The sequence below is a fragment of the Heterocephalus glaber genome, unplaced genomic scaffold (genome assembly GCF_053883595.1).
Source record: "Heterocephalus glaber isolate CG9 unplaced genomic scaffold, H.glaber_assembly_v1.0 deba00001688, whole genome shotgun sequence".
Classification (NCBI taxonomy): domain Eukaryota; kingdom Metazoa; phylum Chordata; class Mammalia; order Rodentia; family Bathyergidae; genus Heterocephalus; species Heterocephalus glaber.
In genome coordinates, this window is record NW_028258413.1 from 725,873 (window position 1) to 753,865 (window position 27,993).

Here is a 27,993-nt window from a genome sequence, read left to right on the forward strand (position 1 = left end):
CCTCAGCGCCGGGCAGTGCGAGACCCCCGAGTGGGACGCAGTAGGCCTTGCTCGCCCGGTTCATGAGGGAGCAGGTTTGCCCAGGACTTGGGAAGCTCTTCTGTGGGGGGGCTTAGCGTTTTTAGACTGGGGCAGTCATGCATGAGGCAGGATGAGTCGGTCACTGCAGCCAGGAGAGCTGGTGTGTGTGTGTGTGTGTGTGTGTGTGTGTGAGTGACCCTGGGTGGAGGTGAGGGAGCCAACAGCCCCTGCCACGCCGAAACGCTTCATCCATCGATTCTCACCCGCTGATGCTAAGAACGAGAAAGAAAAGAAAGGCATGGAAAGACAGCAGGACTCGCTGTGGCCACAGCTTAGGGTAGAGTTGAGGTTTGGATGCAGGTCTGTCTACAACATTTGGACTTCGCCCCGCTATGTCTTACTTGTGTTTAGAAAGACATTTAGTCCCTGAGAACCTAATTTACCCCAGCTTTAAAACAAGAGTTTAAGCCAAATGAATTTACAAACTTCTCCTAAAGACTTTATGGATCTTAAAAATAAATGTTTCCTATGTGTGTTCCATGAAATCCTAATTCCATGCAGAGGGAGGTGATACTGAATGGGTTTCTTGTGGAAAAAAATTACGTGAAAGATTTTCACCAGCACTATCCAGCCTTGTTTGTTTTCAGGACACTTCATGGGATTTGAAGTCTTTGAGTACATTTTGCAAAGCACAATAAATGGTATCAATATGTCCTTTTTTCGTTGCTTAACTTAATTTTTGAAGTTTTGTCTTCAGGTTTGAGTGTGAGAAGCTGATTCTTGTTGGAGACCCCAAACAGCTGCCTCCTACGATTCAGGGTTCTGAGGCAGCTCATGAAAATGGACTGGAACAGACTCTTTTTGACCGGCTTTGCTTAATGGTATGCACTGCTGAGTTCCTACAGGGCCATCATTTGTGGCTTACATTCTGTGTGGGTGGTAGGGAGAGAAAACCTCAGAAAACTTAATCTTTGTTCTTAAGCACTTAACAACTGGATTTTTTAAGACAGTACTCATCTTAAAGATAACTAGAATACTACAGTTTTAGCAGGGCTTTATGAAAAGAATTTTCACCAGTACTTCATGAACAGGTAGGGAGTATATTGCTTTTGTTTTAAAAGCCAGGAAACCTATGTTGCTTCTGTTAGCTGTTCAGAGCACTGCTTCACATTTTTAGACATGGAAAAGGAATTATTAATGTATCTTAAAACATATGAGATTCAAATAATCATTATCTAAAGTGAACATTCAGTGGCATTTAGTACATTCACAGTGCTGTGCAACCACTGTCTTGGCCTAGTTCCCTGAAAAGTTAGCCCTTGTACCACTTAGCAGTTCTTCCCTGGCACTCTTCTCTCTGGCTCTCAGCAACCCCAGTCTGCATTCTGCCTATGGATTTATCCATTCTGGGTTTTCTTTTCTTTCCTTTTTTTGGTACTGGAGATCGAACTCGGGTCCTTGCACTTGCGCAGTAGGCGGCAAAACCACTGAGCTAAATCCCTGGCCCCATCCTGGATTTTCATATAAATGCAGTCATAAAATTTGTGTCTGGATTCTTTTACTTAGCATGACATTTTTGAGAGTCACCATCTGAGATCTATACTATATTACTTATTTTTTCCTAAAGAACATTTGCAGGGTTGTACAAGTAACACCATCTATTTCCACAGCTTTTAATTCATTCTGAACAGAAGGCTTGTACTAGTTAAAGTCATTCCCCATTCCTCCTTCCTGCCTCTGATACCTCTGGTTTACCTATGCTAGATGCCTTGTATAAGTGAATACCATAACCATATATGTTATTATGTGTCTGGCTTATTTACTCAGCAGAATGTTTTCAGAGTTCGTCCATGTTGTAGCATGTGTCAGAATTTCACTCCTATGTATATTTCTATAGAATATATAGATATTTGGATTGTTTTTACCTTTTGGTTATTGTGAATAATGCTGTTATAATCACTGGTAGACAAATACCTGTTTGAATCTCTGCTTTTAGATCTTGACTATAGATTCAGAATTAATTCCTAGGTCACACAGTAATTCTGTTTAACCTTTTAAGGAACCGCCAGGCTTCTGTAGCAGCCACACCATTTACATTCCCAAAAGTAATGCATGAAGGTTCTGCTCTCTCTCCATTCTCACTACACTTGTTATTTTCTGCTTTAATTTTTTTTGGTACCAGGATCAAACTCAAGACCTTGTGCTTGCAAGGCAGGCAGAATTCCACTGAGCTAAATCCCTGGCCCTTCTATTTTTATTTTTGCGGTGGTGACGCTAATGAGTGTATTATTGCATGTCTTCCTAGAAAATAATGATGTTGAACACTGTGTGCCTTCTGGCCATTTGCATCTTCTTGGAAGAAATGCCATTCAAGCCTTTGCCTGTTTTTCACTTGGCTTCATTGTTGTTGACGTGTAAGAGTTCTTTCTATGTTCTGGATATTAATTCTTTATCAGATACATAATTTGTAAAATGTTATTTTCATTCCATGGGTTGTCTTCTCACTTTTGTCTTGTTTTTGGGAGTGCTGGGATTGAACACAGCATCCTATGCATGTGAGATAAGCACTCTACCCCTGAGCTCCTTTAGTTTCCTGGTAATATCCCTGGATGCACCAAAGTTCTTAATACTGATGAAATCCTTTTTATCTGTACTTTTTGGTGTGTGTTGCTTATGCTTTTGGTGTCATACCCACCAAAGTGTTGCCAAATCCGTAACATTTTCCTCAGTGTTTTCTTGTAAGAGTTTTGTAATTTTAGCTCTTCAATTTAGGTATTTGATGTGTTTTAACTTTTGTATATATGCTGTAGGGTCAGAGCCCAGCTTCATTCTTTTGCAGGTAGATATCCAGTTTTCTTTCTTGCTTTTTGGTACTGGGGATCGAACTCAGGACCTTGCACTTGTGAGGCAGGCAGCAGAACCACTGAGCTAACTCCCCAGCCCTGTTTTTAGTATTTTTGTTGTTGTTTCTTTAGCTACTAGGGAGAGGATTGTGAAATCCCACTGTATTGTGCTTTCCTAATTCACAAGTTCCCCATTCCTTGGGTTTTAGGTTTCACTGAGTTCTGAGCTAAGTTGTAGTCAGCTTTTTAGAGAACCAATCTTTACATGGTCTTCAGCTTTTCATTGGAATTGAAAAACTTCTTATCCTTCCCATGATGAGTCAATATCCAGCCCCTTTTGAATCTGACTTTTTCAGAAGCTTTTTAAAAACCTTCATTAAAAATTCAAATCTTTAAACCATTTTTGAGTAGCAGTATAGTCATGGTTCAAAATTCAAGAGGAGCCGAGCTGGAGACTGAAGGGTCTACTTTTGGCCCCAGTGCTGTTCTCCCAGGAGCATCTTCCTAGTAATATTTTAAGCCAGTGTAGACAAACACATGCAATATCTTCCCCTCATTTGAACAAATGGTAATGTACAATGCATGCTGCTCTGTCCTTATCACTTATCTATTTTTGATATCTTTGTAAATGTGATATTTATTTATGTTTTTTGAGGCAGGGTCTGGCTGTATAATCCAGGCTGGCCTTGAACTCACTATGTAGCCCAGGCTGGCCTCAAAATCTTCCTGTCTCAGCCTCCTAAGTGCTGGGATTATGGGCATGTGCCACCATATCTGGCTTAATTGTATTTTGTAGAAATTTAAAAAGTGAAGTGCATTTTTAATTGTCAGAATTTTAAAAGGGAAAATAAAGGCTAGAATAATATACCATATTTAAGATGAATTAACTTTATATAAATAATTCTCAAAAATACAGTAGATATTGACAGAAACAAAGTACAACAGGATACTTGCAGTAAAATTCTACTTATGTGAATTTAAAAAGCACATGGGATAATATATTTATAGATACATATTAGTGTACAAAAATGTATGCAAGATATTTCATCCATGTGATCATTCATCTTGCATTTAATCATGTATGTATTACTATTAGAGTTCCTTGTAGCCAGTCATTGTTCTTACAGCACTATAGAACTTTTCCCAAATAAAGAACATATTCCAGAAGATTGCTAAAGCAGATGAATCTTGGATGTTAGGATGCTTGAATGAAATTGGAAACTTCTCTGAAGATTCAGAACAAAAAAAATGACTTTACACAGGGAAGAAAGTTAATAAATAAGTTACCAGTAATGCTTTCTGATTTTTTAAAAGATCTTTTAAAATTTAGTATTAGGACAATTCCAGATAGATTATAAAGGCATACTGTTAGGGGCCAAGCTTATTAGCTAATCAGCCAAAGATTTGCTATGTTATATTTTGTAGTTTTATAATGTAATAGTGTATCATGAACATATTTTTTAGTAATTTCTTTGAAAATGGTTTTGTCGTCTATTTTATCTTGGTTGTAATTAATTTATAGTAATAATTAAATTTTGAAATATTTTTCTTTTTCTAGAGAAAAAAGGTATGTTTTAGTTGCTTACTTCTTTGCGTTTTACTCTCAGGGTCACAAGCCAGTCCCGTTGAGAACTCAGTACCGCTGTCACCCCACCATCAGTGCCATCGCTAATGATCTGTTCTACGGAGGAGACCTGAGGGACGGCGTGTCGGAAGTGGAGAGGGGACCCTTAGTGGCCTGGCTGCCCACCCTGTGTTTCTATAATGTTATAGGCCAGGAGCAGGTGACAGCAGCAGTGTTATGGTCGCCAGAGCGGCCTCGCATCCTGTTTAATTTTATTGTTGTTGTTTGAATGAATTTGCCTGGTCCTTCTGTAACTTTTCTGGGAAATATAATTTAGGGTCTGTTTTCATTCCAGATTGGAAGAGAAAACAGCTTTCATAATGTGGCCGAAGCTTCCTTTACACTCAAGCTGATTCAATCACTGATCGCAAGTGGCATTGAGGGCTCAATGATTGGGGTGATAACGTTATACAAATCACAGATGTACAAGGTTTGCATCCCAGATTAAGACATTTTCTCATATTAAATTATAGATTACAATATTTGATATTACATCCATAGTAGTTTGGTTGGTGCTTGAAAAACTTTTGGGACTATATATTACTAAAAAAGAAACTTTTTTTTCCTGGTCTGGCTTTTTTTCTGCATAATTAAATGTAAACCTAAGAAGGCTTAATTAAATTCAGTTTACAGCTGTTAGAGCAAAAATGCAAATAAACAAATTAAAGGGAAGAAAATATGGTGTATGCTTTGTGTTTGGGGAAAGATGGGATTGAATCTGTTTTCCAAAACGTTCTTTCATTTTTATTACATTTTATCAGTAAATCAAGGATGGATACCAGATACTAATGTACACCCGAGCCAATCACTTCTAAGCAGTTCTCTTAGTATTGTTCTTTTAGTATTTTTTCATTTTCATTTTAGCTTATCAGCTGTAAATTAGCATACTCAAAAGAGTTCCCCAGCAATCAGTAAATCATCACTTTTGATTTTATTTCATAATTAATATTGTCACCTGGCCATTCATCATTTAGGAGCTACCTAGCCCAGTATGCAGAGTCATGAGACAGCAGTGAACAATGGCCCTCTGTTAGGTAATGATGGCAGTGGCCATGAGGTCACAGGCCCAGGTTCTTTGAGGCACATGCACTGGGTGACCTCTGTCCTCTTCCTCCACAGCTCTGTCACTCCCTCAGTGCTGCGGACTTTCGCCACCCTGATTTGAAAACTGTGCAGGTGTCCACAGTGGACGCTTTCCAGGGGGCAGAGAAGGAGATCATTATTCTGTCCTGCGTCAGGACGAGACACGTAGGGTTCATTGACTCAGAAACACGAGTGAATGTTGCATTGACCCGAGGCCGGAGGCATCTGCTGATTGTGGGAAATTTAGCCTGTCTGAGGAGAAATGGCCTGTGGGGGCGTGTGATCCAGCACTGTGAAGGTGAACTGAAGATGGGCAGTATGTCACGCATTTGGATTAAGACTGACTTGGGGGTGGCTTGGGCAGCAGTTGCTCTGGATTTGTCACTCTGGGGCGGGGGAGACCGACGTGATAATGTGGGGACCCCTGTACAGTGAAGGACAGTTGTCTCACAGTTTGTGTCTTTTCAGGGAGGGAAGATGGGGTGCAGCATGCCAGCCAGTGTGAGCCACAGCTGAATAGTCTCCTCAAAGATTATTTTGAAAAACAAGCAGAAGAAAAACAGAAGAAAAAGAAGGAAAAAGAGAAATCTCATTCACAAAATGACATGGTCTAGGAATTGATTTATGTAAATTCAGATTTACTTTACATTGTATATTTTTTATATTTTTATTACTCCAAAACACTTGGTATAGGAAAACACCTTTATCCTATGATATTTAAATAATGTACTAAATAAATTTATTTTAAAAACTGGCTTTTCAAAAAGTATGCATTACTTATATTAAGATAGGCAGGGCCAAGGATTTTGCTCAGTGGTGCTGCTGCCTGCCTTGCAAGCGCAAGGTCCTGAGTTCTATCCCTGGTACGAAAACAAAAAACAAAACAAAAAAAAGACAGGCAGATGTGGGGCCGGGGATTTAGTTCAGTGGTTCTGTTGCCTGCCCCTCAAGGACAAGGACCCGAGTTCAATCCCTGGTACCAAAAAACCCCGCAAAAAACAAAACTAAACAAAAAGATAGGCAGATGTGAATTTTGCAAAAGAAATGAATTTTACAAGGGGCAGGGGAAAGCTTCCTGGAGAATAGCAGCTATTTATTTATTTATTTTGGAATTTTGAGACAGGGTCTTACTATGTAGTCTAGGCTGGCCTTGAACTATGTAGCCCAGGGTGGTCTTGAACTCAATTGCGATCCTCCTGCAACCTCCCGAGTGCTAGGATTTACAGGTGTGTACTACCACTCCCAGCTGAATGATGTACTTTAAAATTATGTGACTATCATAAAAACTTATCTGTGAAAACAGGTACACAACTCCTTTCTGAACTATATCAGAATCTTTTGGAAATAAATACACTCCCCCACCATCTTTAAAGTAAAAACATTCACAATGAAACTTTTGAAAAGTATGAAAGAGAAGAAAGAAAATACTAAAAATTCCCTGGAGATAGTGCCCCACATCTGGGTGTGGGCAGTGCCCAGCACCATGCATGGTACTAGGTGCTCTCCAGGTACCTGTTGAGTGCATGAACAAAGGAAGGATGAATGGCGAAAGGCCACCTTTTGGTTCATTTCCATCTAGTCTTTTCCCTGTGCATTTACTCATTTGCATAGTAGTTATTGGTGGGTATTGTGTATGTGGATTAAAATTATCATTGTAAAGATAATTTATTCTACTAAAAATTTTGAAAATACAGAAAACCCAAGCAAAATGACCTGGAAGTATACTACCCAGAGAAAGTCTTTAACATATTGCTCCGTCTTCTTTTTGTTTGTTTTTATTTTTATTTTTTTGGTACCGGGGATCGAACTCCGGTCCTTGCACTTGCGCAGCAGGCAGCGAAACCACTGAGCTAAATCCCCGGCCCTAAAACCTGTGGCTTCTAATCTTAGGGTTGTCCCAAACCTGTCACTGGGTACAGCTGCAGGCGCTGTTCAAGTACTGAGACCAACAGTGAAATCACAGGGGACACCTGACAGCTGCTTCCGGTAAGGAGGTGGCGGGGAACTTCCGGTGAGGTGGAGCTTCCGTTGAGGTGGAGCTTCCGGTGAGGAGGAGCTTCAGGTGAGGGGTAGCTGGCCGGGGTCCCCTCTGACCTGGGCAGTCTCCTAATACCAAGGTTTAAACTGGATTCTTGAGCTTTGCTGCCCAAATCTCCAGATCTTCATTCTTAATTTACAGTCTCTTCTTGGCCACCGGAGTTAGGTTTCAAGTCATTTTTTTCAAAAGTGATGAGTCCATGTTTGCATTTTATAATGTATGGGTGATGATTCTTGTGACTCTTCATGTGTCTGAGGCTGTTCCTGTCCAGACACTTGAGAGTGCTGTGGAATTTCTTTCCATGATTCCAAAACATTTGGATCCCTGACCAGGAATTGGGAAAGAAGTGGCCCTTTTGGGCATCAGCCCGAACCCCACCAGAGGGAGCAGCTCTCTGCCTCCTTGAGGGGAACGGTGCGCCCCTGGGACTAATTTCCTAGGCTGCTCAACAAGACACAGAGACCCGCTTGCCCGGTTGCGGATTGTCCAAATCCAAGATGGAGGACGACAGAAGGAGAGTTGCTGCTGTTGGTGTCTCATCTGTCTCTTTCCTTTGGTGGGTGAGAAACCCCAGGAAACCCCCTAGTTGTTAACTTTTGGTTTTACTTTGGTTTCACTTTGTGAATTTGTATTTTGTAACTTTGGGTAAATAGAGCCCAGGGTCCTACTCCCCTCTTGTGCTTTGCTATTTGGGAAGATAGCTCCTCCCACTTGTTTTGGTTCACTTTGTGAACTTTGGGCAAAATTAGTGCAGGGGCCCAGTCAGCCCTTGCGCTTTGCCATTTGGGGAGGTTGCTTCTTTCATTTGTTTTGGTTAGGCTAAGGGGGTCACTGGGAGGGAATGTGATAACTTCTGAATGAATGTGTGAGTGAAAGAGTTCTGGATAGGAGAGCGAGTGGAATGAGCTGTGGAACTAGACAGAGGGAGGAGGCGCTTGTGCTTAAAGAGTCCTCCCTGAGTTGCAGAATTTGTGTGCAGTCTGCCCCTCGATTCTGTGCTCGTGTTTTAAAAAGGCACAACGGGCCAGGGATTTACCTCAATGGTTCTGCCACCTGCCTTGCAAGCGCAAGGACCTGAGTTTGATCCCCAGTACTAAATACATAAATAAATAAAATAAAAATAAAAAAGGCACAACGGTGAGCTTATGCGACAGCCCACCTTGGCCTGGATGGACCTAAAAGTGGCCAAGAGGCCCACAGCCAGGCAGGTGAGCGAGTGATCCCCCTCCTTTGTTTGTCTTGTGTCTCCGTACAAGGGCACCCATACACACACCAACACTGATTGGCCGATCGTGGGGACAGGAACATCTCGTCCTACTGTTTTGGAATGCATGCTTAAGAATTTTAAGAAAGGTTTTACTGGAGATTATGGTATTAAGATGAAACCCCCAAAACTTAGAACCTTTTGTGAGTTAGAATGGCCCAAGCTTTGCCCAGCTTGGCCACCGGAGAGATCCCTAGGTGAGGGTCTTGTCTGGTCTGTCTGGCTAACAGTCACGGCCCCTGGATGGGAACATCCAGATCAATTTCCCTATATTGATTTATGGCTCAAATTGTGCCACAGAATGCCTCCTTGGCTTCATATGTGCACCCTGGAAGCAAAAAAACAATATCCTGGTTCTCCATCAGAACGAGGACCATGCTGGAAATAAACCAGTCTTTTCAGATCCAGACCAAGAGAATTTAGACTTTCCCCCTCCTTTTGTGTTGCTAAATCCACAGGTATGGAGGAGGTGGGGAAGAAAGCATGAGAACTGCTTGACTTTAGTGCACCACAGGGTGCGTGCTGTGGTCAGACTCAGAGAAGATCAAACAGGGCTTACACTCAAATTGGAAAAAAAAACTGAAAAGAAAAAATAAGCAATGGATTGAAAACAGCTAAGAAAGCTCTGAAGAGCATAAAATAAAGCCAAAGAAAGTATAACTGTGCTAGACATAAAGAAATTTTACAAATCAAGTTACAGATTTTAGCTAATTGATAAATGTATCTGTGTTTCAGTTTGAGTTGATATTTAGTGTGCTTAAAATATTTATTGTACATTGCAAATTCTTCAATTGTAATTATAGGGTTAACTTGCTCTTTTCTGTACTTCACTAATAAAATCTCAAGGTTACTACCGTTCTATTGGCAGCCAACCAAATTTAAAGTGTAACAATCTGAGAACAAAAAAGGGGACACTTTAAAATGTTAACAGCTAAAAGGTCTGTAGTAAATCAGAGAAAATTTTTTTTTTTGCATGTTTGTCTTGTTAGAAAGATAAAGAGGGATATACTAGACAAGAAGGCTTAGGTATGTCAAAAGATGTGCGAAAGTGATTTATCAAGAAAATATGTATGTTTGTTGGTTTCAAGTTTGTTATGAAAAGTTTAAATATGTTTACATTACTTGTCATCAAAGGGTTAAATTCTAAGTATGTTACTATAATATGTGTACATTGGTCATCTTCAAAGAGCTTAAGAGCTAACAGGTTACAATATGACCTCCTCCTTTATAGTGAGTTAGAAAAAAAGACTGTTGGGAAAAGATACAAATATGTCAGATCAAGGTGCCATATATGAGATTTGACTTTAAAAAAGGGACAAAGGAGGCTAGGTCCAGAGAAAAAGTCATTTATTCTCTGCCAAGACCGCTCCAAAATGCTTCAATTATTTGCTTCCATCTTTACTACTCATTGTCCTAATTGGGAGGACTGTAAAGAACTTTGTAAAACTTTGTTAACCTTTAAAGAAATGCAGAGAGTTTTAGGAGAAATTAAAAGGACCAATGTTCCTAGAATGCCAGCAGGCACACAAAATCCAGATGCTTGACATTAACAGCAATTTCCAGTGAACGAGCGGTCCAATTGAAACCCCAATACCCCAGGAGGCCAGGACAGCTTAAGCAATTATCGGATAGCCCTCCTGGCAGGGATAAGAGTTGCGAGTAAAAGGCCTACAAATATGATTAACGTGCTAGAAACACAGCAGGAGCCTGATGAGAGCCCTGAGAGATTTTATGAGCGGCTCTGCAAAGTTTATAGAATGTATACACCTTTTGATCCTGCTGTTCCTGATAACCATCAGTTAATCAATATGACATTTGTGACCCAGTCAGCTCCAGATATTAGAAGGAAAATTCAAAAGCAAGAAACGGGAAGGTATTAATATAACATAATTGTTGCAATTGGCTAGGAAAGTGTATGTGAACAGAGAGTTGGTGAGAGAGAGTGAGCAAGGAAGGAAGATGAGCGAGGTAAGAGGAGGGCCAGATACAGAGCAGTGGCTGTGGGAGCCAAGGAAGAGAAAGAGAAAGAAAGACAGGGAATGAACCTGGAGGGAAAGAAGAAGGGCTTTAGGCGTGAAGACTTAAGAGTCTGACCAGTGTGCGTATTGTCAAGAGAAAGGACATTATAAGAATAAGCGCCCAAGGCTCAAGGAAAAGAAAAAACAGGACTTGAAGGAAAGGAAGGATACTGGCACCTTGTTGCCTGTGGTGGAGGACAGTGACTGACACAGACCGGGCTCAGTGCAGCTAGGCCCCCACGAGCGTATGGTTGATATAAAGATAGGGGGCCAGAACATGTCCTTTAGGGTGGAGAGCGGTGCAGAACATTCAGTAGTAACCGCTCCAGTCACCCCTCTGACCGGAAAGCACATCCAAGTAATCAGTGGTACTGGAATTTCAGAAAAACACCAGTTCTGCTACAAAAAGACATGTGAAATTGGAGGACATAAAGTGAAACATGAATTCTTGTATATGCCAGAGTGTCCTATCCCCTTACTAGGAAGAGATTTACTATCTAAATTGGGAGCTACAGTAACTTTCACCCGACGAGGAAATGCATCTCTGCATTTAGACCCAGGAAGAGAGCTCATCATGATGGTAACAACTAAAAGAGAGGGTGAATGGCAGTGTTACAATGTGGATGTTTACCAGGCTCCACAAGAATTAAAAACTGTTTCCTCCCCATTGCTGTAAAACAGTGTCTGATGTCCAGGCAAGCCCGAATTGGAATCAAGCCCCATATCATTAGATTTAAGGAATTTGGACTTATAAGAGAATGTAAGTCACCTTGGAACACCCCTTTGCTGCCAGTTCAAAAACCTGATGGGGACTTTAGGCCAGTGCAGGATCTATGGGCTGTAAATGACAGAGCAGTAACACTGCACCCAGTGGTCCCTGACCCATATGCTGTGTTGGGTCTGATAACCCCGGAGGCAGCATGGTTTACTTGTTTGGACTTAAGAGATGCCTTCTTTTGCCTTCTCATCACTCCCCTCAGTCAACCCATCTTTGCATTTGAATGGGAAGACCCAAGTGATGGGAAAAAGACTCAGTTTACTTGGACCAGATTGCCACAGGGATTTAAAAACGCCCATGATTTTTGGGGAAGCCCTAGCCAAGGACTTCCTTGCCTTCCCCTCAGAACAATATAGCTGTGTCCTACTGTAATATGTGGCTGACTTACTGTTATGCAGCTCAACCCAAGAACAGTGCTGGGAAGGCACCAAAAAGTTGTTGTTGCACTTACAGGAAAACTGGATATAAGGTATCATGGGAGAAAGCCCAGATTTGTGTACAGCATGTTAAATATTTAGGATTTCAAATAACACAGGGCATGCATTGCCTAGGAAATGAAAGAAAACAGGTTATTAGTGCCATCCCTGAACCCCAAACAAAGAAGCAGCTGAGAGAGTTTCTTGGAGCAGCAGGCTTCTGTAGAATTTGGATTCCAGGTTTTGCAGAAATCTCTAAACCCCTTTTTATTATTATTATTATTATTATTATTATTATTTTGGTACTGGGGATCAAACTCGGGACCTTGTGCTTACAAGGCAAGTGCCGGAACCACTGAGCTAAATCCCCAGCCCACTAAACCCCTTTATAAAGCCCTAAAGGGCCAGGAGGAAAATCATCTGCATTAGACTGTAGAACAGGAGGAAGCTTTTAAGAAATTAAAATTGACTTTGGCAGCTGCCCCAGTCCTAGGCATACCAGATGTAAAGCGGCCTTTTACTCTATATGTGACTAAGAAAAACCATGTGGCCCTTGGAGTGTTGACCCAAGAAGTAGGCCCATGGAATCAACCAGTGGCATATTTGTCTAAGAATTTAGATCCAGTAGCAAAAGGATGGTCTCCTTGTCCTCGGGCCTTAGCAGCTTCAGTTCTGTTGATCCAAGAAGCAGACAAGCTGACTTTAGGTCAGGAACTGACTGTGCGGGTTCCACACGTGGTCCTAGAACTGCTGAACACAAGGGGGCATTGTTGGCTCTCAAATAATTGGGTTACTCAGTACCAAGCCCTTCTTTGTGAGAACCCCCGCATGCGGTTTATTCCTGTAAAAATTAATCCTGCTACCCTTTTTGCCCACAGAGACAGGCCCTCCCGATCATGACTGCTTGAGTGTCACCAATGAGCTCTTTTCCAGCTGCCCTGACTTGCAAATAGCACCCTTGTCCAATGCTGACCTCGTTCTGTTCACAGATGGGAGCAGCTTCGTGGTAGATGGGGTTTGTCATGTTGGATATGCAGTAACCACAAAGGATGAGGTGATCCTAGCTGGGGCCCCTTCCTTTTGGCTGGTCAGCACAATGGGCTGAGCTCTGGGAACTCATAAAGGCACTCCAATGGGCAAAGGGTAAAAAGGTAAATATATATACAGACTCTCATTATGCATTTGCTCTATGGCATGATTCATTGAAAGCAAGGTCTTCTCACAGCAGAAGGGAAGGAAATCAAGAATAGAAAGGAGGGGCTGGGGATTTAGCTTAGTGGTTTTGCCGCCTGCTGCGTAAGCGCAAGGACCCGAGTTCGATCCCCAGTACCAAAAAAAAAAAAAAAAAAAAGAAAGGAAATTGTACAGTTGCTAGAGGCAGTGTGGGAACCTAGCAAAGTCACAGTAATACATTGTTCAGGACATCAGAAAGGCAAAGACTTCATTGCACAAGGTAACAATAAAGCTTACGCTGAAAGCCAAGAAAGACAATGCACTCAAAGCCCTGCTCTCACCACTCCAGAGGCTGGTGAGTCAACGCATGGATAAAGAATGGGAGCGCTGGGAAAGGCAACATGGACTCTTGTGCTATGCCAGATCACTACTGGTCTGAGTTTCTTTGTTTTCGAACTGCAGGTGTTTAAGCCTAGTGATGAAAAGTTTGATGAACAATATGTAACTTTTAAAACGGTAAAATGGGAACTGGAGGGCTATCCTTTTACGATGTTCTTTGATGACTGCCCAAAGGAACATTATGGGGGACCTGGGGTAACTTCTGACTGTGGGGGCTATTCTAATCAGAAATTATATTGCAAAGAGAAAACACAAGTTTGGATCAACAGCTCCCTTGTTGGACTAGCCACCGGTAATTGTAACACTTATAAACAAGGTCAATGTAATCCTATATCTATGTATATGCCAGCCCTATGGGATCCTATTTGACTACAAGGAGTCATATATTTCATTAGGACAAAAAAATTAGAAAAGATCTTGAGGAAATCTGAGACACACTTCAACCCTTAGAAACCCAGTTAGATTCTTTAGCCAATGTTGTGCTACAGAATAGGCATGCTCTCGATTTGCTAACAGCCCAGAAAGGAGGGACTTGCTTATTCCTTGGTGAAGAATGTTATTATGCTAATGAATCTGGTGTAGCACAAGAATCACTAGACAGGCGCAGTGCCCTGCTGCCGTCCCAGGCGGCCCCCCCATGCCCCGATGCCCCGCGGGGGCCATGGCCGACGGGCCGGGTGGACCTGCGCACCCCGCCCAAGGCCGCAGCGCCTGGCGCCTGGCGCCTTGCTGCCTCTCCACAAGTACCTCCTACGGGAGCCCTCACAGGGCCCCGCCACACCCCCATGGCCTGCCTAGGCCCGAGGCGCTCTACTACCCGGGACCCTTGCTGCCCCTGTACCCCACCCCGCCAGTGGGCTCCTTTCCGCTGCTGAACCTGCCTACACCCCTGTACCCCATGATGTGCTCAATGGAACACCCCGTCAGCAGACATCTCCACAGCCACCCGTGCAGATGAGGACGGAGACACGCCTCTGCATATTGCTGTGGTGCAGGGCAACCTGCCTGCTGTCCACCAGCTGGTGACGCTTTTCCAGCACGGGGGCCGAGAGGAGGACATCTATAACAACCTGCAGCAGACCCCTCTCCACCTGGCTGTGATCATCACGCTACTGTCTGGTCCGGCTCCTGGTGTCGGCTGGTGCCAGCCCCATGGCGCTGGATTGCCATGGCCAGACGGCAGCCCACCTGGCATGCGAGCACCGCAACCCGACCTGCCTGCAGGCCCTGCTGGACAGCGCGGCCCCTGGCTCCGTGGACCTGGAGACCCGCAACTACGACGGGCTCACCGCCCTGCATGTGGCCATGAACACCGGGTGCCACCAAGTGGCGCTGCTTCTGCTAGAGGGCGGCGCGGACATTGATGCTGTGGACATTAAGAGCGGCCGTTCCCCGCTCATCCACGCCGTGGAAAACAGCCTCACCATGGTGCAGCTGCTGTTGCAGCACGGCGCCAATGTGAATGCGCAGATGTACTCGGACAGCTCGGCGCTGCCCTCGGTGTCGGGCCACGGGCTCCTGCCGCTCCGTGCGCACCCTGGTTCGCAGCGGCGCCGACAGCGGCCTCAAGAACTGTCACAACGACAGGCCGCTCGTGGTGGCGCGCAGCCGCAGGGTCATCGACATCCTGAGGGGCAAGGCCACCCGGGCTGCCTCTGCGACACAGACCGAGCCCTCCCCGGATCGAAGTGCCACCACCTCCCCCGAGAGTAGCAGCCGCCTCAGCTCCAATGGTCTTGTTTCTGCCTCGCCATCCTCCTTGCCCTCCCAGTCTCCCCCCAACGACCCGCCTGGATTCCACCTGGCTCCCAGCTTCTTCCTTCCTCCCCCATCTCCCTCTGCCTTCCTGCCCTTTCCTGGGGTTCTCCGAGGCCCTGGCCGGCCAGTCCCCTCCTCCCCGGCTCCAGGAGGCAGCTGAGAAGGATGGGGGCCAGATCTCGGACTCGTGAGGAGGGGCCTCCCTGCACTGGGGCGGGGGGAGTGTCTGCCCTTCCGGAAACTGTGAAGATCTCACTCTGCTCCCCGCCACCTTCAGGACCAGGATTTGCACCAAAGCAGGTGCACCTACTCCTGAGCCCCTCTTCCGTGCATAGATCGCCCCCGCCTTGTCCCACCAACCAAGGACTCTGGCACCCTCAGGCACTGGGCCTGGGTCTGGAACTCCACCTAGATGTTCATTTCCTGTCCCCTCCTTGAGCTGGTGGAAGCAGGGAACACTCCTTCCCCTGCACCCTCTATCCAGACGGATGAGGAGAGACGGGCTTAGGCTGGCACTGGTAACAATGTAAATTATTAGGCAAGTGGGTTAGATTTCTTTTGTAATAAACTATTTTTGTACAATAAAAAAAAAAAGGATGACTAGACAAACTGAAAGATTGGATCAAGGCTCTTGGTGAGGAATTTGGTATAGGAGAGCCACCCTATGGGATTAATTTTACTTGGGCAGGATGGAAAACTTGGATAGGACCTCTTCTGAGTCTCCTTCTTGTTATTATATTAGTATTAATGCTTGGTCCTTGTGTTATTCAATGGATCTCAAGATTTATATAGCAGCATATTGCTGCCGCTCAACACTATCAAATGCTAGTATTAAGAAATACAGAAAAGTTAAATAGAACATATTATGGATAGAAGATTTATCCCAAAGTAGACAAAGGGAGGAATGGTAGGGAAAAGTTTTAAAGTACGTTTAGTAGATTAGCTATTAAAGTAGTTCTGGAAGCAAAATAGGTAGTGTATCCCTTTAAAAGCTTGCCTTAGCCTGTTGCTTTTGTTGTTTAAAGTGAAGGTTATATAGCTCCTTTGATCTGTAGCTCCACTACCATACTAGCTCTGAAGAACAAAGTAGGAATCCTTGAACAAACTTGTGATATATGTGCCATAACTGCCATGTGTTTAAGACTGTAATCAGTGACAAAAACCACCTGTGTCTAACCATTAAACAGGAATTGGAACTTTATTTACTTATCAAAGACCACTAGGGATGAGATAATGACTGACAAAAACATAAAAGGTGATGGACAAAGAACGTGGGGTGAGGGGAGAACAGACCAGACCAGTTTTCTGGCAGTCCCGCCTGCTTGCAAGTAAAGCCTTTTGTTATTTTACCCAAATTCTGTGTCTCCGTGCATTTCTTTCCATGATTCCGAAACAATCAAAGCATTGTGGTGTCTTTCTTACTGCTGCTTGTATTGTGCTGTGCTTGTATTATTTTGAAGGAACACATCAACAGTATGTGCAGCATATAGAGAAACAATTTCTTCTGTATGACTACTGGATAGGCTTGGGAATTTTGTCTCCTGTGGGGCTTGGAACAGGGATACACACTTTTCTGCTTTATCTGGGCCCCCACAGTTTGTTACATTAGTTGCTTATGAATGCAATTCAGTTAATTTCCCTGAACCACCCTATTCTGATCAGATTATTTGTCCAGATGAAGAGGGCATGGAAGGAACCATTTCCTTGTGGAGTATCATCTCGGAAGTTAGGATTGAGGCCTGCATGTGGGGTATCAGTACAGCAATTGGAGAGCTGCCTCCGTATTTCATGGCCAGGGCAGCTCGCCTCTCAAGCGCTGAACCTGATGTTGAAGAGTATCAGGAATTTGAAGGGATGCTGGAACATGCAGAGTCTGCACAGGACTTTCCCACATGAGCTAAACCGGCAGTTCAGAGACTCAGAAAGAAGTTGGATTTTTTGGAATATTGGCCTGTGCTTCTATCTCAAATCCTCTATTTGATCTTGCTGGAATAACATGGACATTTTCTTGTACCTTTTTGGACCTTCTTTAGTGGAACCCTGATTGGAATAGCAATAATTACAATGCATATCCAGAAAGTCTTTGTTATTGTAACATTCAGCAAAGACATTATGGAGCAGATGGTGGCTTTCACTGCTGCTGTTCCAGAATAAGTCCATCTCTGCAGAAGCCCTTCCAGGAATTTCTTGAGGCCCAGAGGCAGAAGCTGCACCACAGAAGCAAGGCAGGTGTGCCCAGGGGAAAACTGGCTGTCCTGGGTGTTTGAGAAGTTGGTGGTTGTGATGGTGTATTACTTCATCTTGCCTATTATTAACTATATGGCACAGAGTTATGCCAAACAAATTCAGCAGTGGTTGAACTCACAGAAGAAAACTAAATAAGCAAAAAACCATTTTTAACTGTAGCAGATGTAGTGGATGGATTTTGCCTTAAATTGTGAGGAATCCACATCAGGAAGGAAAATTCCCTTTTCCAACTGGTGTCAATTTTTTCCCCCCATTAAGTTTATTGGTACATTTTCGGTATAAAATACAGTTACATTCATCATTGGGATCTTGTACCTTTACATGAGTGTCTTATATTTTTCCCCTTCCCTTGCCCTCCCTTCACCCCCTCCACCCTTCCCTATTTGCAAAGACTTTGTTTCCATTTTTTTTCCTCTTTTCATATTTTTTCTTTTCCCTTTTTTCCCTTCCCCTACCCCTCCCAATTCCCCTGGTCTTTTAGACCTTTTCTTCCTGTTACACAATATCAGTTATACATTTTTTAAATTACAATATTAAGATCTAGGAGACATTACCACAGATTTTACAGAATTTAAAAGGATACAGAAAGCATATTTCAAAAATCTGTTTTGAAATAAATTTGACAACTTCTAAGAAGTACCTTGGAAGACAAATTAATGAAACCAACTCTGGAGGAAATAGAAAATTTGAATAGCACCTATTAAAGAAAGTATATTCCTAGCTTGAAAACCTACCTATATGACAACAGCAGGCTCATAAACATTTTAACTGATAAATTATATCAAACAAAGCAGAAAAAAGAAGGAACACTTCTCCCCTCATTTTAGGAACTCAGCATTGTGCTAATCCTAAAACTGGATAAAGATAATAGAAGAAAAAAGTATGAACATAGAAATTCGTTTAACAAAGTCAGATCTGGCAGGATGTAGAAAGCGGTTTTGTTATAGGGATGGCAGTGTTCAACCGGTGTGTCAATTTTAAAGATGTCCTGAAACCAGTTTAGTCCGTTTTGCACTGACATGCTTTTCCTCTATGTGTTAAGATGAGGCATCCACTTCGGTTAAACCCATCTTGTGTTTCATTAGGTTGGAATATGATGTTTGGCCCCAAACTTACCAGAAACAGGCCTTCTGTTATTTTCAAAAGGCCCATATGGTACAATTAGAGAATTCCTGCCACACCAAAAGTTCCTAAGTATGTTAAATATGTCAAGCTTTTTAGGCTTGTCACAAATGATTGCTTTGTCTTTCTAAGTCATTGAAATGTATATAAGTTCTATAGATTGTAACAGTCTTGCATTTCTGTCATGGTACAATTTAATATGCTATCCTTCCCCTTCCACCCTCTGAAAAAGGCCATGTTATGATGCACTGCACACCCTCTGGGGAAATTTATCTTTAAATTCTGAGACAGTATAAGGAGAATCTGGTTCATGTCTCATGAATGAGAGCTGACACCATTTTTTATTCTGTGTATTTAGAATGAAGTCATGAAAAAACTTTATAAAGCCATCTCTGATCATTGAAAAAAAAGTGAAAGGCAGATGTGAAATGGCTGTAAACTAATTAGATTTTTTACATTAAATAAGAATGAACTGGAAATCAGTGACTTACTCAAACAGATATCGGACCTTGAAATAAAATAATTGTTTAAAAAATATTAGATTAACACTGAGTTGAAGTGCCTGCTTTGTAATTACTCATGAGTGAAATGCATGTTTAGTTCAAGTTGTGTTTTTGGTTTACATTAGCATGACTTGATTATAAAGTAAAAGAAAATTATAGACCAAATTCTCTGCAAGACTCTGAGTTCCTTTTGTTCTAAAAGACTGTTAGGTTGATATTTCAAAAAACTTTCCTGTTAGTCTCTAAGTCATTGCCTTTCCTTACTCTTGTTCTTTCTAATTAAGCAAATCTGAATGAGGGTATTGCTAATTAGTGAAAAATCAGGAAGCAGTCAACCTGAAGGCTAGAGAACCAGAAGAACGTTACTTCCTAAACAACAGTTAGAGTTTCTGTGGTACCCAGCATCTTTTAGGAAAGAACAGGTAGGGCCGGGGATTTAGCTCAGTGGTTCCGGCGCCTGCCTCGAAAGTGGAAGGACCAGAGTCCCATCCCCAGTACCAAAAAAAAAGAAAAAAGAAAAGAAAGAAAGAAAGAACAAGAACATTTTATTGGCTGCATTATGGTGTATTTTTGCCTTCCTGAGACAGAACTACTTTGGTGCGATTCAAGTCAGTGCATTCCCTGAGCATGGATTCTCTGGTGAGTGGGTGCTGTCTCAGAGCATCTAGTTCATTCTTTTGTCAAGTGCATGCAGCTTGTTCTATGGGGCAGCCCAGGTGTGGAGCAGGGCTAGTTCCACATCACCCGAGGGCCACATGGAGCAAGGCAGAGCTTTCCTGATGTAGAAACCTGGGGTGTGCTGGAGTAAGGAAAGTGGGCTCTGTGCCCACTCTCAGGATGTGCATGCACCCTCTGAACAAACTGAGAACATGGTCATGATGCTATCGGGAACTTTGTCTTGTCCACTCTTAGGTTCCTTAAGTCAAGCTATGAGGTGTGGAATAGAGGCTTATTGCTGGGACAGAATTTGGCTCACAGTTTTCAGAGGGTGCAGTCCATGGCTGGTGCTCTCCAAGGCAGAAATGGCATGGTGAAGGGCGCTGGTGAAGCAGAGCCAGGAGAACAAGAGGGGATTGAGACAGGAACAAACCTTTCCTGGGGATCACCTCAAACCAAACCCAACTTCCTAATAGCACATTCAACCCTGAACTCATCAATGGGTGAATCCACACATATGAGAATTTTGGGGACATTTTAGATGTGAACCAGAGCAAGGCTGGAATTCTGAAGACCAGGTAAGGCTGTAGAGACAGAGATCCGTGGGCAGGGCTAGAACAGGGAAGTGGACCTGGGGTGGTGGTGGTGGGCACAAAACTCACTTTGAGGGAAAAGTAAAAAAATAAAAACCTACTTACACTGGAGACCCCTGCAGTTAGGTTCTAGTACCCATCTGCCCAGTATACGATGCAGGCCTGAGGGAAAAAAAATACCCTGAGACAGAACTAAGAGAGAGAAAGCGGGGTGCCAGGATGACCAATGCCGGTGCAACTGACAAAGGTGCTGGCCAGTCCCAGGCACTGAGTTTAATTAGCAATCAATTGGAGTAAAGGGAAGCTACACGCATTTTCTACGGAAATTAATGTAAACAAGGCTCATTAAGGACAAGACAAAGCATTCTCAAATTAGGAACAGAATATACAAAATATATGGTTGTAATTAGAACATTGTCCTAGTCAGGTTTTAGCTGTGGGAACAGAATTTGGGTGCCAGTTACTCTGACCTCGGCATGTCGGCTCTGGCCAGACTCACTTCTCAAAACAAGCCAACTGTGGGGTTAACTCTTCCCAGCCCGCCTTGGGCACGATCAGTATTACGTCCTCTGCATAGTTACTTGAAACAAAGACCTGTGTTTGGACATCTTTATAACGACAGTGACAGCAGACACTGATGAGGCTGCAGAGGATCTTTTCTCTTTCAGAGATTGAGAGAGAGCACTATAGGAGATGGCACAGGCTTGGAAACTGTCAGGCCGGGTACAGCAAGACCCTGACCTCCCTGGATAAGTGATCTTGGGCAACAGTTTCCTTTTTATGAAAAGGAAAATAGTTAAAACAGCCTCCCTGGGATTTGTGTGAAGACAAAGTGAAATATCTAAAATTCCTACCCGGCCCAGGGCTTGGTGGTGGTGGGCTTGTTTCTCCTCTGTAGAAGTACAGTAGTTCCCACATCCTCTGACTTTTCACCAGGTACTTGGCAGGAGTAAGTCTTTGTGAGCACTTTAGAAAAGCACTGCTTCCTTTCTGCCCCTGTGGCAGCCTGAACTACAGGGAAGAGGAATGAAACTGCAGAGGGCCTCATCCCTCAAGAGGACAATTGTGTCAACAGCACCAATGCCAGTGTGACACGGGCCTGGCACAGCCACAAACCACACACTGCTCAGTCAGTGTCCATGGACGAGACGGGGGGAGGAAGGGTGCTGGTCCCCATCTCCAGAAAGCCTTACTGACCTAAATATCATCGCGGCACTCACCACTCATCAGATGGAGGGGAAAGAGGAATAATGGGGTTCTGTATTTCCCCTTTTGCCTTCTCCTCCTCCTCCTCCCCCTCCTCTTTTGAGACAAAGTCTCACTATGTAGTTCAGCCTGGCCTTGAACTATGTATTCCAGGCTGGCCTCAAACTTGCAGCAATCCTTCTACCTCAGCCTCCCAAGTGCTGGGATTACAGGTGTCCACCACCGTGCCTGGCTTTATTTCCTCTTAGACATTATTTCTTCTTGTATTTTATGTCTTTTTTTCTGTACTGGGGATTGAACTCAGGACCTTGTGCTTTCGAGGCAGGTGGCAGGACCACTGAGCTAAATCCCTGGCCCTATTTCTTCTTGTATTAAAGAGAAATTCTCATGGCCAGAGAAATGAAATCATTGTTCTTCCTGGAGCCATGAAATCTACCACTGATGGTCCCAAGATGGCATGTGTTTTTAGTATTATTTAAAAACTCCCCGGCTGTCACTCCAGTGGGGCCCGTTTCTTAATTAGCCTGCTGTGAGCCACGGAACAAACAAGGACCAAGCACCAGAATGGGCAACGGAGGCTCCAGCGGTGCCCATTTCCTGAGATGCTGAGACCGAAGCAAAACTCAGGCTTATGCAAATAAGCAAACTGTATTTTTCTTCAGTTTTTAGTGGCATATTAGATTCTCCTCAGAAGGGAAATTAAAAACAAAAACTGGGTGAGAGACATTCTATGTAGGACACTAACACAGGAGTTTGGGTTGGGTTATTACTGACATGGAGTTTTTGTTGTTGTTTTGTTTTTGTACTGGGGATTAAACTCAGGACCTTGTGCTTACAAGGCAAGTGTGGCACCACTGAGCTAAATCCCCAGCCTGAGTTATATTTCTTATTCCAGACCATTTTATTTTTTCTGAATTTTCTTTTTTTTGGTACTGGGGATCGAACTCGGGTCCTTGTGCTTGCGCATTAGGCGGTGAAACCACTGAGCTAAATCCCTGGCCCCTTTTCTGAATTTATTAGTGGACTTCTACCATGAAAACCTTTAGGAAATGTCTCTTGAATTTTCTGCACAATATTGCATTGTGAGGTTAGTCTTTTTCTTTCTTCAAGAGAAAACGAACCTTCAAATCCTCAAAAATAAAAACCCTGGAGAAAAATGAGAATTTGCTGAGAAGAATGCCATTATCTTCTTGCAAATCCTTCCTTTCTCCAGTTCTCCATCGTCATGTCCCGTGCGAACTACAACACACACAGCCCTTAAGGTGCCTGTGGCCCCCTGGAAGCAAGGAGCCACCTCCATCGAAGGGAAAGCCAAAGTCTAAACGTAAGAAGGTGAAACTCACAATTGCACATTTCCTGGGTCCTGGTTATGTCTTTTAAACAGTAGCTACAAATGCCACATCTTCAAGCATGGAAGGAAAGAGGTGGGAAGTTCTCATCCCTACTGGGCAGGTCAGGAAGAGACACATTTAAGGAAGATTAGAAAAGAAGGGTTTCCTGTTAGCAAGTGCTATTAAATGAGAGAATGTATTCCTCTGAGACATTTGCAGACCGTTTTTCTTTAGAAATGCACCAAACCCCTAGGATGTGGAATAACTGCACTGAAAACTAGGTGTGATTTATTCAGAATACAGAAAATAATAGCATCAAGAAGGCTCGCTGGGAATTTCTATTTATGAAAAATATTGAAATAAACATTGTATGTTTATTCTATGTATTGTTTCTGTAAACAATGTTTAAGCTTACAGTTCAAGTTTTAAATGGTTTATTAATTTACTTATTTATTTTTTAGACAGGGTCTCACTATGTGGTTCAGCTGGCCTTGAATTCACTATGTATTCCAGGCTGGCCTTGAATTCATCCTGCTTCAGCCTCCCAAGTGCAGGCTAAAGGGTTGTTTTAAAATGAGCAACCCGGACGCAACTCAGCCCCAGGGGACTCTGCAGGGCAACACAGAGTCTGCAGTGCTCTGCAGATGGCACCCACATCCCCTGGGGGCCCAGAGGCAGGTCCCTGCAGAGTCCGCAGTGCCTTTTGAATAAGGCCCACCAGTGCCTTCTGCAGAGGCCAATGACAGAGGCCAGTGCCATCATCCTCCCCAAGCAGGAACTCCAGCAGGGCCTGTGCTTGCTGGGTAGCCTGCCTCAGAAGATCCCAGAGCACAGAGACAGCTTCGGAGCTGAGCTGAGGGGTCCAGCTCTCATGCCTCTGACGTGCATCAGCATCAGGAAGTCTCTTTTGCTGTGTTCAAAGCACCAAGGTACAGGTTCTTTTCTTTGCTGGATCTGGAGTCATGAGTAACAAGAAGCTAAGACAAGTGGGTTTATCACAAGAACTGTGTGACTGTCTGAGCAGACATCAGATTGTTACCTGTCGGGACTTTTTATGTCTTTCCCCACTGGAAGTTATGAAGGTGACTGGCCTGAGTTATCAAGGTGTCCATGAACTTCTGTGTATGGTCAGCAGGGCTTGTGCCCCACAGATGCAAATGGCCTATGGGATAGACACAAAGGTCTGCTAATTGCTTGGCAGCTTTCTTATCTATGACCCTCTCTACTTTGGATGAAGCCCATGGTGGTGTTGCTTGTGGATCCCTCACAGAGATTACAGGTCCACCAGGTTGTGGTAAAACTCAGTTTTGTATAATGATGAGTGTATTGGCTACATTACCCACCAGCATGGGAGGATTAGAAGGAACTGTTGTGTACACTGACACAGAGTCAGCATTTAGTGCTGAAAGACTGATCGAGATAGCAGAATTCTGTTTTCCTAGATATTTTAACATTGAAGAAAAATTAATTTTGACAAGTACCAAAGTTCATGTTTTCTGAGAACTTACCTGTGAAGAAGTTCCTACAAAGGATTGAATCTTTGGAAGAAGAAACTATTTCAAAAAAAGTTAAAGTTGTGATTATTGATTCCAATGCTTCTGTGGTCAGAAAGTAATTTGATACACAACTTCAAGGCAATATGAAAGAAAGAAACATATTTGGCCAAAGGAGCATCCTTACTGAAGTATTTGGCTACGGAATTTTCAATCCCAGATTGAAGAGGATGGACTTTGCTGGTGGGAAGGTGAAAATGCAACCATTTTGGAAAAATCTGGCATCCTTCAGAAAGCTAAACAAAGAGTTGCCATATAACTCAGCCATTCTATATCTAAGTATGTGCCTCAAAGAATTGCAAATATGTCCACTCAAAAACTTGTACATACCATATTCATAGCAGCATTATTCATTGTAGCCAAAAAGTAGAAATAACCCAAATGTCTATCAACTGATGAATGGTATAAGGTATGGTATAACTATATAATAGAATATTACTTAGTGATGAAAGGATTAAAGTAGTGATACATGTTTTTATGTGGATGAACATTATGTTAAGAGAAAGGGGCTAGTCACAGATAGCTACATATTGTATAATTCCATTTATATGAAATGTTCAAGATAGACAAATCTATGGAAACAGAAAATTAGTGGTTTTCAGGATCTGGAGAGAGGGAGGAATGGGTATGTAGTTTCTTTTCAGGAAAATGAAAGTGTTCTCAAGTTATATACTGAAGATGGTTTCAAATGTTTATGAATATACTAAAAAACACTGAATTGTATACTTTAAAACGATGAATTTTATATGGTTATTGCTTAATAAAATGGTTACAAAGTCAAAGTAATTGATATTTAAGAACACCTATTACTTTGACTTTGGGGGTTTGGAGTCAACATACCACTTCAATTATCTGTATCTGGATTTTCTCAATTCAAGCACAATATAATCTAGATCTTTACTATCCAAGAAGACTTATAATTTTATTTTTATCTGTCTTTTTCTTTTGCCTTACTTTACACCAGCTAGCCATATTGTGTACAGGCGAAAGTCGATATAGGATATTATTATAATATTTCTTCTTGGTCTTTTAAAAAAAACCTCAATGTTATATTAATTTCTAAACTAAGAGCGGCATATTGTTACACTTACATCATTTTGGAAATGTGTTTATTTTCAAAAGGACAAATTGGATTTAGAAACTGAAAAAAAAAAAAAGAGCAACCCCCACCAACTCCCCACTATGAATGTAATCATTACGCACTGAAGACATGTACTAATAAAAATTTTAAAAAATTTAAAAAGCAAAGCAGAGTAACCCAGGATCCCACTTTAGATGTTTCTGATCTGAAATTTCCTTCCAAACTTAATGATTCCAAAAGCAAAGGCACTTTCCAGATGTCCGGCATTTAAAAAACTACAATTTCTGATGATTAATGTTCCGCTATCGGCACACGGAAGGAAATTTAAATTACAGCTCCCCAACGGCCACAGGCCGGCCCGCGGGGCCTTTCCTTCCGCCGGTCTGGGGTCTGGGGTCGAACCAAACTGCGTCCAGGAAGCCAAACACCTGCCCAACTGCGGCGTTAGTCCCGACATTACTTACGGCGGCGGCCGTGCTGAAGTCTACTCACCACAGCAAAAATGCTCACGGTTCCATATCTGTTCTCAGGTTGGCTCTAGACGTGACAGCTGCAACGACGCAGAACAAGCCCCGAGGGACCGCCGGCCCGCAAGGGCGCGCGCTGTCCAACGAGCGACGGCAGCGCAGTGCACTCTGGGAGGAGAACACGGGGCGGGGCGGGGTCTGCGTCACTGTCGCCAACGTCCTGCGCACGCGACGCCGAGCGGGACGCGCAGGCAGCGCCGCGTCGGAAGAAGCGAGGGACAGGCGCGAGGAGGGCGCCTTCCCCCGACCCCAGCCTGGTGAGAGGCGGAGGCGCCTCGGGCCGGGAACTTCGGCTCTGGAGCCCAAGGCTGAGTCAGGAGGCTCTCCAAAGTCTTGAGGCCCAGACACGATTGTCCCTAGACTCAGCTCCTCAGACAGCGCTAGGCGAGGGCGCCCGCGCCCGACGGCGGCGGACATGCGGCTCGGGAGCCGGGCGTCGCGGTTCAGGCCCGCGCAGGCGCAGGTCGGTCGCGGGCGCGCTGCCCGGCTCGGCTCGACGGCGGGGCGCTGGGGCCGGACGCCGGCCGGGCCCCGGTCTCCGGCAGTGCTGTAGGGCTCCCGGAGCAGAACGAAGCCCTCGCTTGCGTGCGGCGACGCGGCCCGCGCGGGTGCAGCCCTGACTCGGGGCCGCTGCCTGCGCGCCGCGGCGTCCGGCCTTTCCCAGTCCCTCGGCCGACCCGAGCCTCCCGGGCCACTGGTTCGCGCGTAGCTGAACTCAGAACAGTTTCTGGAGAAGCCGTGGGAGGCCGGAGGGCAGGGCCGCGGCGGGGCGCGCGTGGCCTAGGAGGCCGACCTCCAGTACTGGGTTCTGGCTGGAAGATGGAGGCCAGCCTGGGCTACATGGCGAGGCCTTGTCTCACCCCCCCCCCAACCCTCTGAATTCCTGGAAATAAACTGTATCCTCGGCCCAATTCCTTGTAGTACATTATTCTACTGCTGACAACACTTAATCGTTTTCTGATAGGTGCTTGGTTTTTTGAGACAGGTTCTCGCTACATAGTGCAGGCTGGCCTCGAACTCGGGGCGATCCTTCTGCCTCAGCCTCCCCAGGGCTGGGATCACAGGCGTGCGCCACCACTCTCCGTTCAAATCCTTTTTTGTTGTTTTTCCAAGCCTACTTACTTGGATACTGGCGCAGGTAGAAACGCGTCTGTGTTGTTCATGGCAGTGTTTTCCGGGGCTGGTCAAAGCGCTGGGCTCCTGAAGTACATTTTGAACTTCGGAAGGAGGGAGGAATCTCTGAATAAATTCGAGTCGTAAACTAGTATCCCCCCAAATTATGAAGAGAGCGCTGCTTGAGTCGAACTTCTTAACCCCCTCACCCTTTTCATGCGTATCCGCAACAAACCACACGCACTTATTTTCGGAGGCGAGCGAAAAGGGTTTCGGCTTGTTTTGTTTTCCTTCGTGGGGAGAGGGGAGTCGGCTCTGAAGGTCTTTATCCACTCCCTGAATCACTGCTGTGTCCCCGGGTTGGGGACGGCGCTGCGAGCCAGCGAGCAGGCTGCCAAGCTTCCTCTGTCTCGCTCTTCACCCAGACCCCAAAGGGCCCTTTCACCAAATCATTAAATCCTGCGGAGGTGGTCAGGCTCGCACTGCTTTTCATGAAATGGGGAAAGAAAAGGGTCCTTGAAGTTCAGGAGAAGCCCAAGGAAAACTCCTTGAATGACATCAAAAGGACGCGCTCGCCGCGCTGCTGGCGCTCGAGGGCCGGGGCGCGCGGCCGCCGCTCGGGCGGGACAATCGGGTCACAGAAAT

The 27,993-nt window shown here is 44.2% G+C and overlaps 1 protein-coding gene, 1 long non-coding RNA gene and 3 pseudogenes across 4 annotated transcripts in view; 4 read left to right on the forward strand and 1 right to left on the reverse strand.

The window, feature by feature from the left end:
* LOC101697094 (5'-3' DNA helicase ZGRF1) overlaps positions 1 to 6,325 on the forward strand; it is a 43,430-nt gene extending 37,105 nt beyond the window's left edge. For all 3 annotated transcript variants that reach the window (XM_087198785.1, XM_087198784.1, XM_087198787.1), the window contains 5 exons: positions 779 to 902; positions 4,472 to 4,648; positions 4,784 to 4,918; positions 5,608 to 5,869; positions 6,040 to 6,325. In XM_087198785.1, coding sequence (XP_087054911.1) covers positions 779 to 902; positions 4,472 to 4,648; positions 4,784 to 4,918; positions 5,608 to 5,869; positions 6,040 to 6,185 — 844 coding nt within the window. In that variant the 3' untranslated portion in view covers positions 6,186 to 6,325. The remainder of the gene's footprint in view (positions 1 to 778; positions 903 to 4,471; positions 4,649 to 4,783; positions 4,919 to 5,607; positions 5,870 to 6,039) is intronic.
* LOC147821890 (uncharacterized) lies at positions 182 to 26,515 on the reverse strand. Its single transcript, XR_015446435.1, has 2 exons — positions 26,201 to 26,515; positions 182 to 293 (listed from the first exon to the last, which is right to left on the reverse strand). It is a non-coding gene; the product is annotated as an uncharacterized LOC147821890 (long non-coding RNA).
* LOC101726136 (B-cell lymphoma 3 protein pseudogene) lies at positions 12,388 to 16,043 on the forward strand (annotated as a pseudogene).
* LOC101711028 (vacuole membrane protein 1 pseudogene) lies at positions 16,931 to 17,815 on the forward strand (annotated as a pseudogene).
* Positions 24,013 to 24,792, forward strand: LOC110346258 (DNA repair protein RAD51 homolog 2 pseudogene; annotated as a pseudogene).
* Positions 26,516 to 27,993: the final 1,478 nt, after the last annotated feature.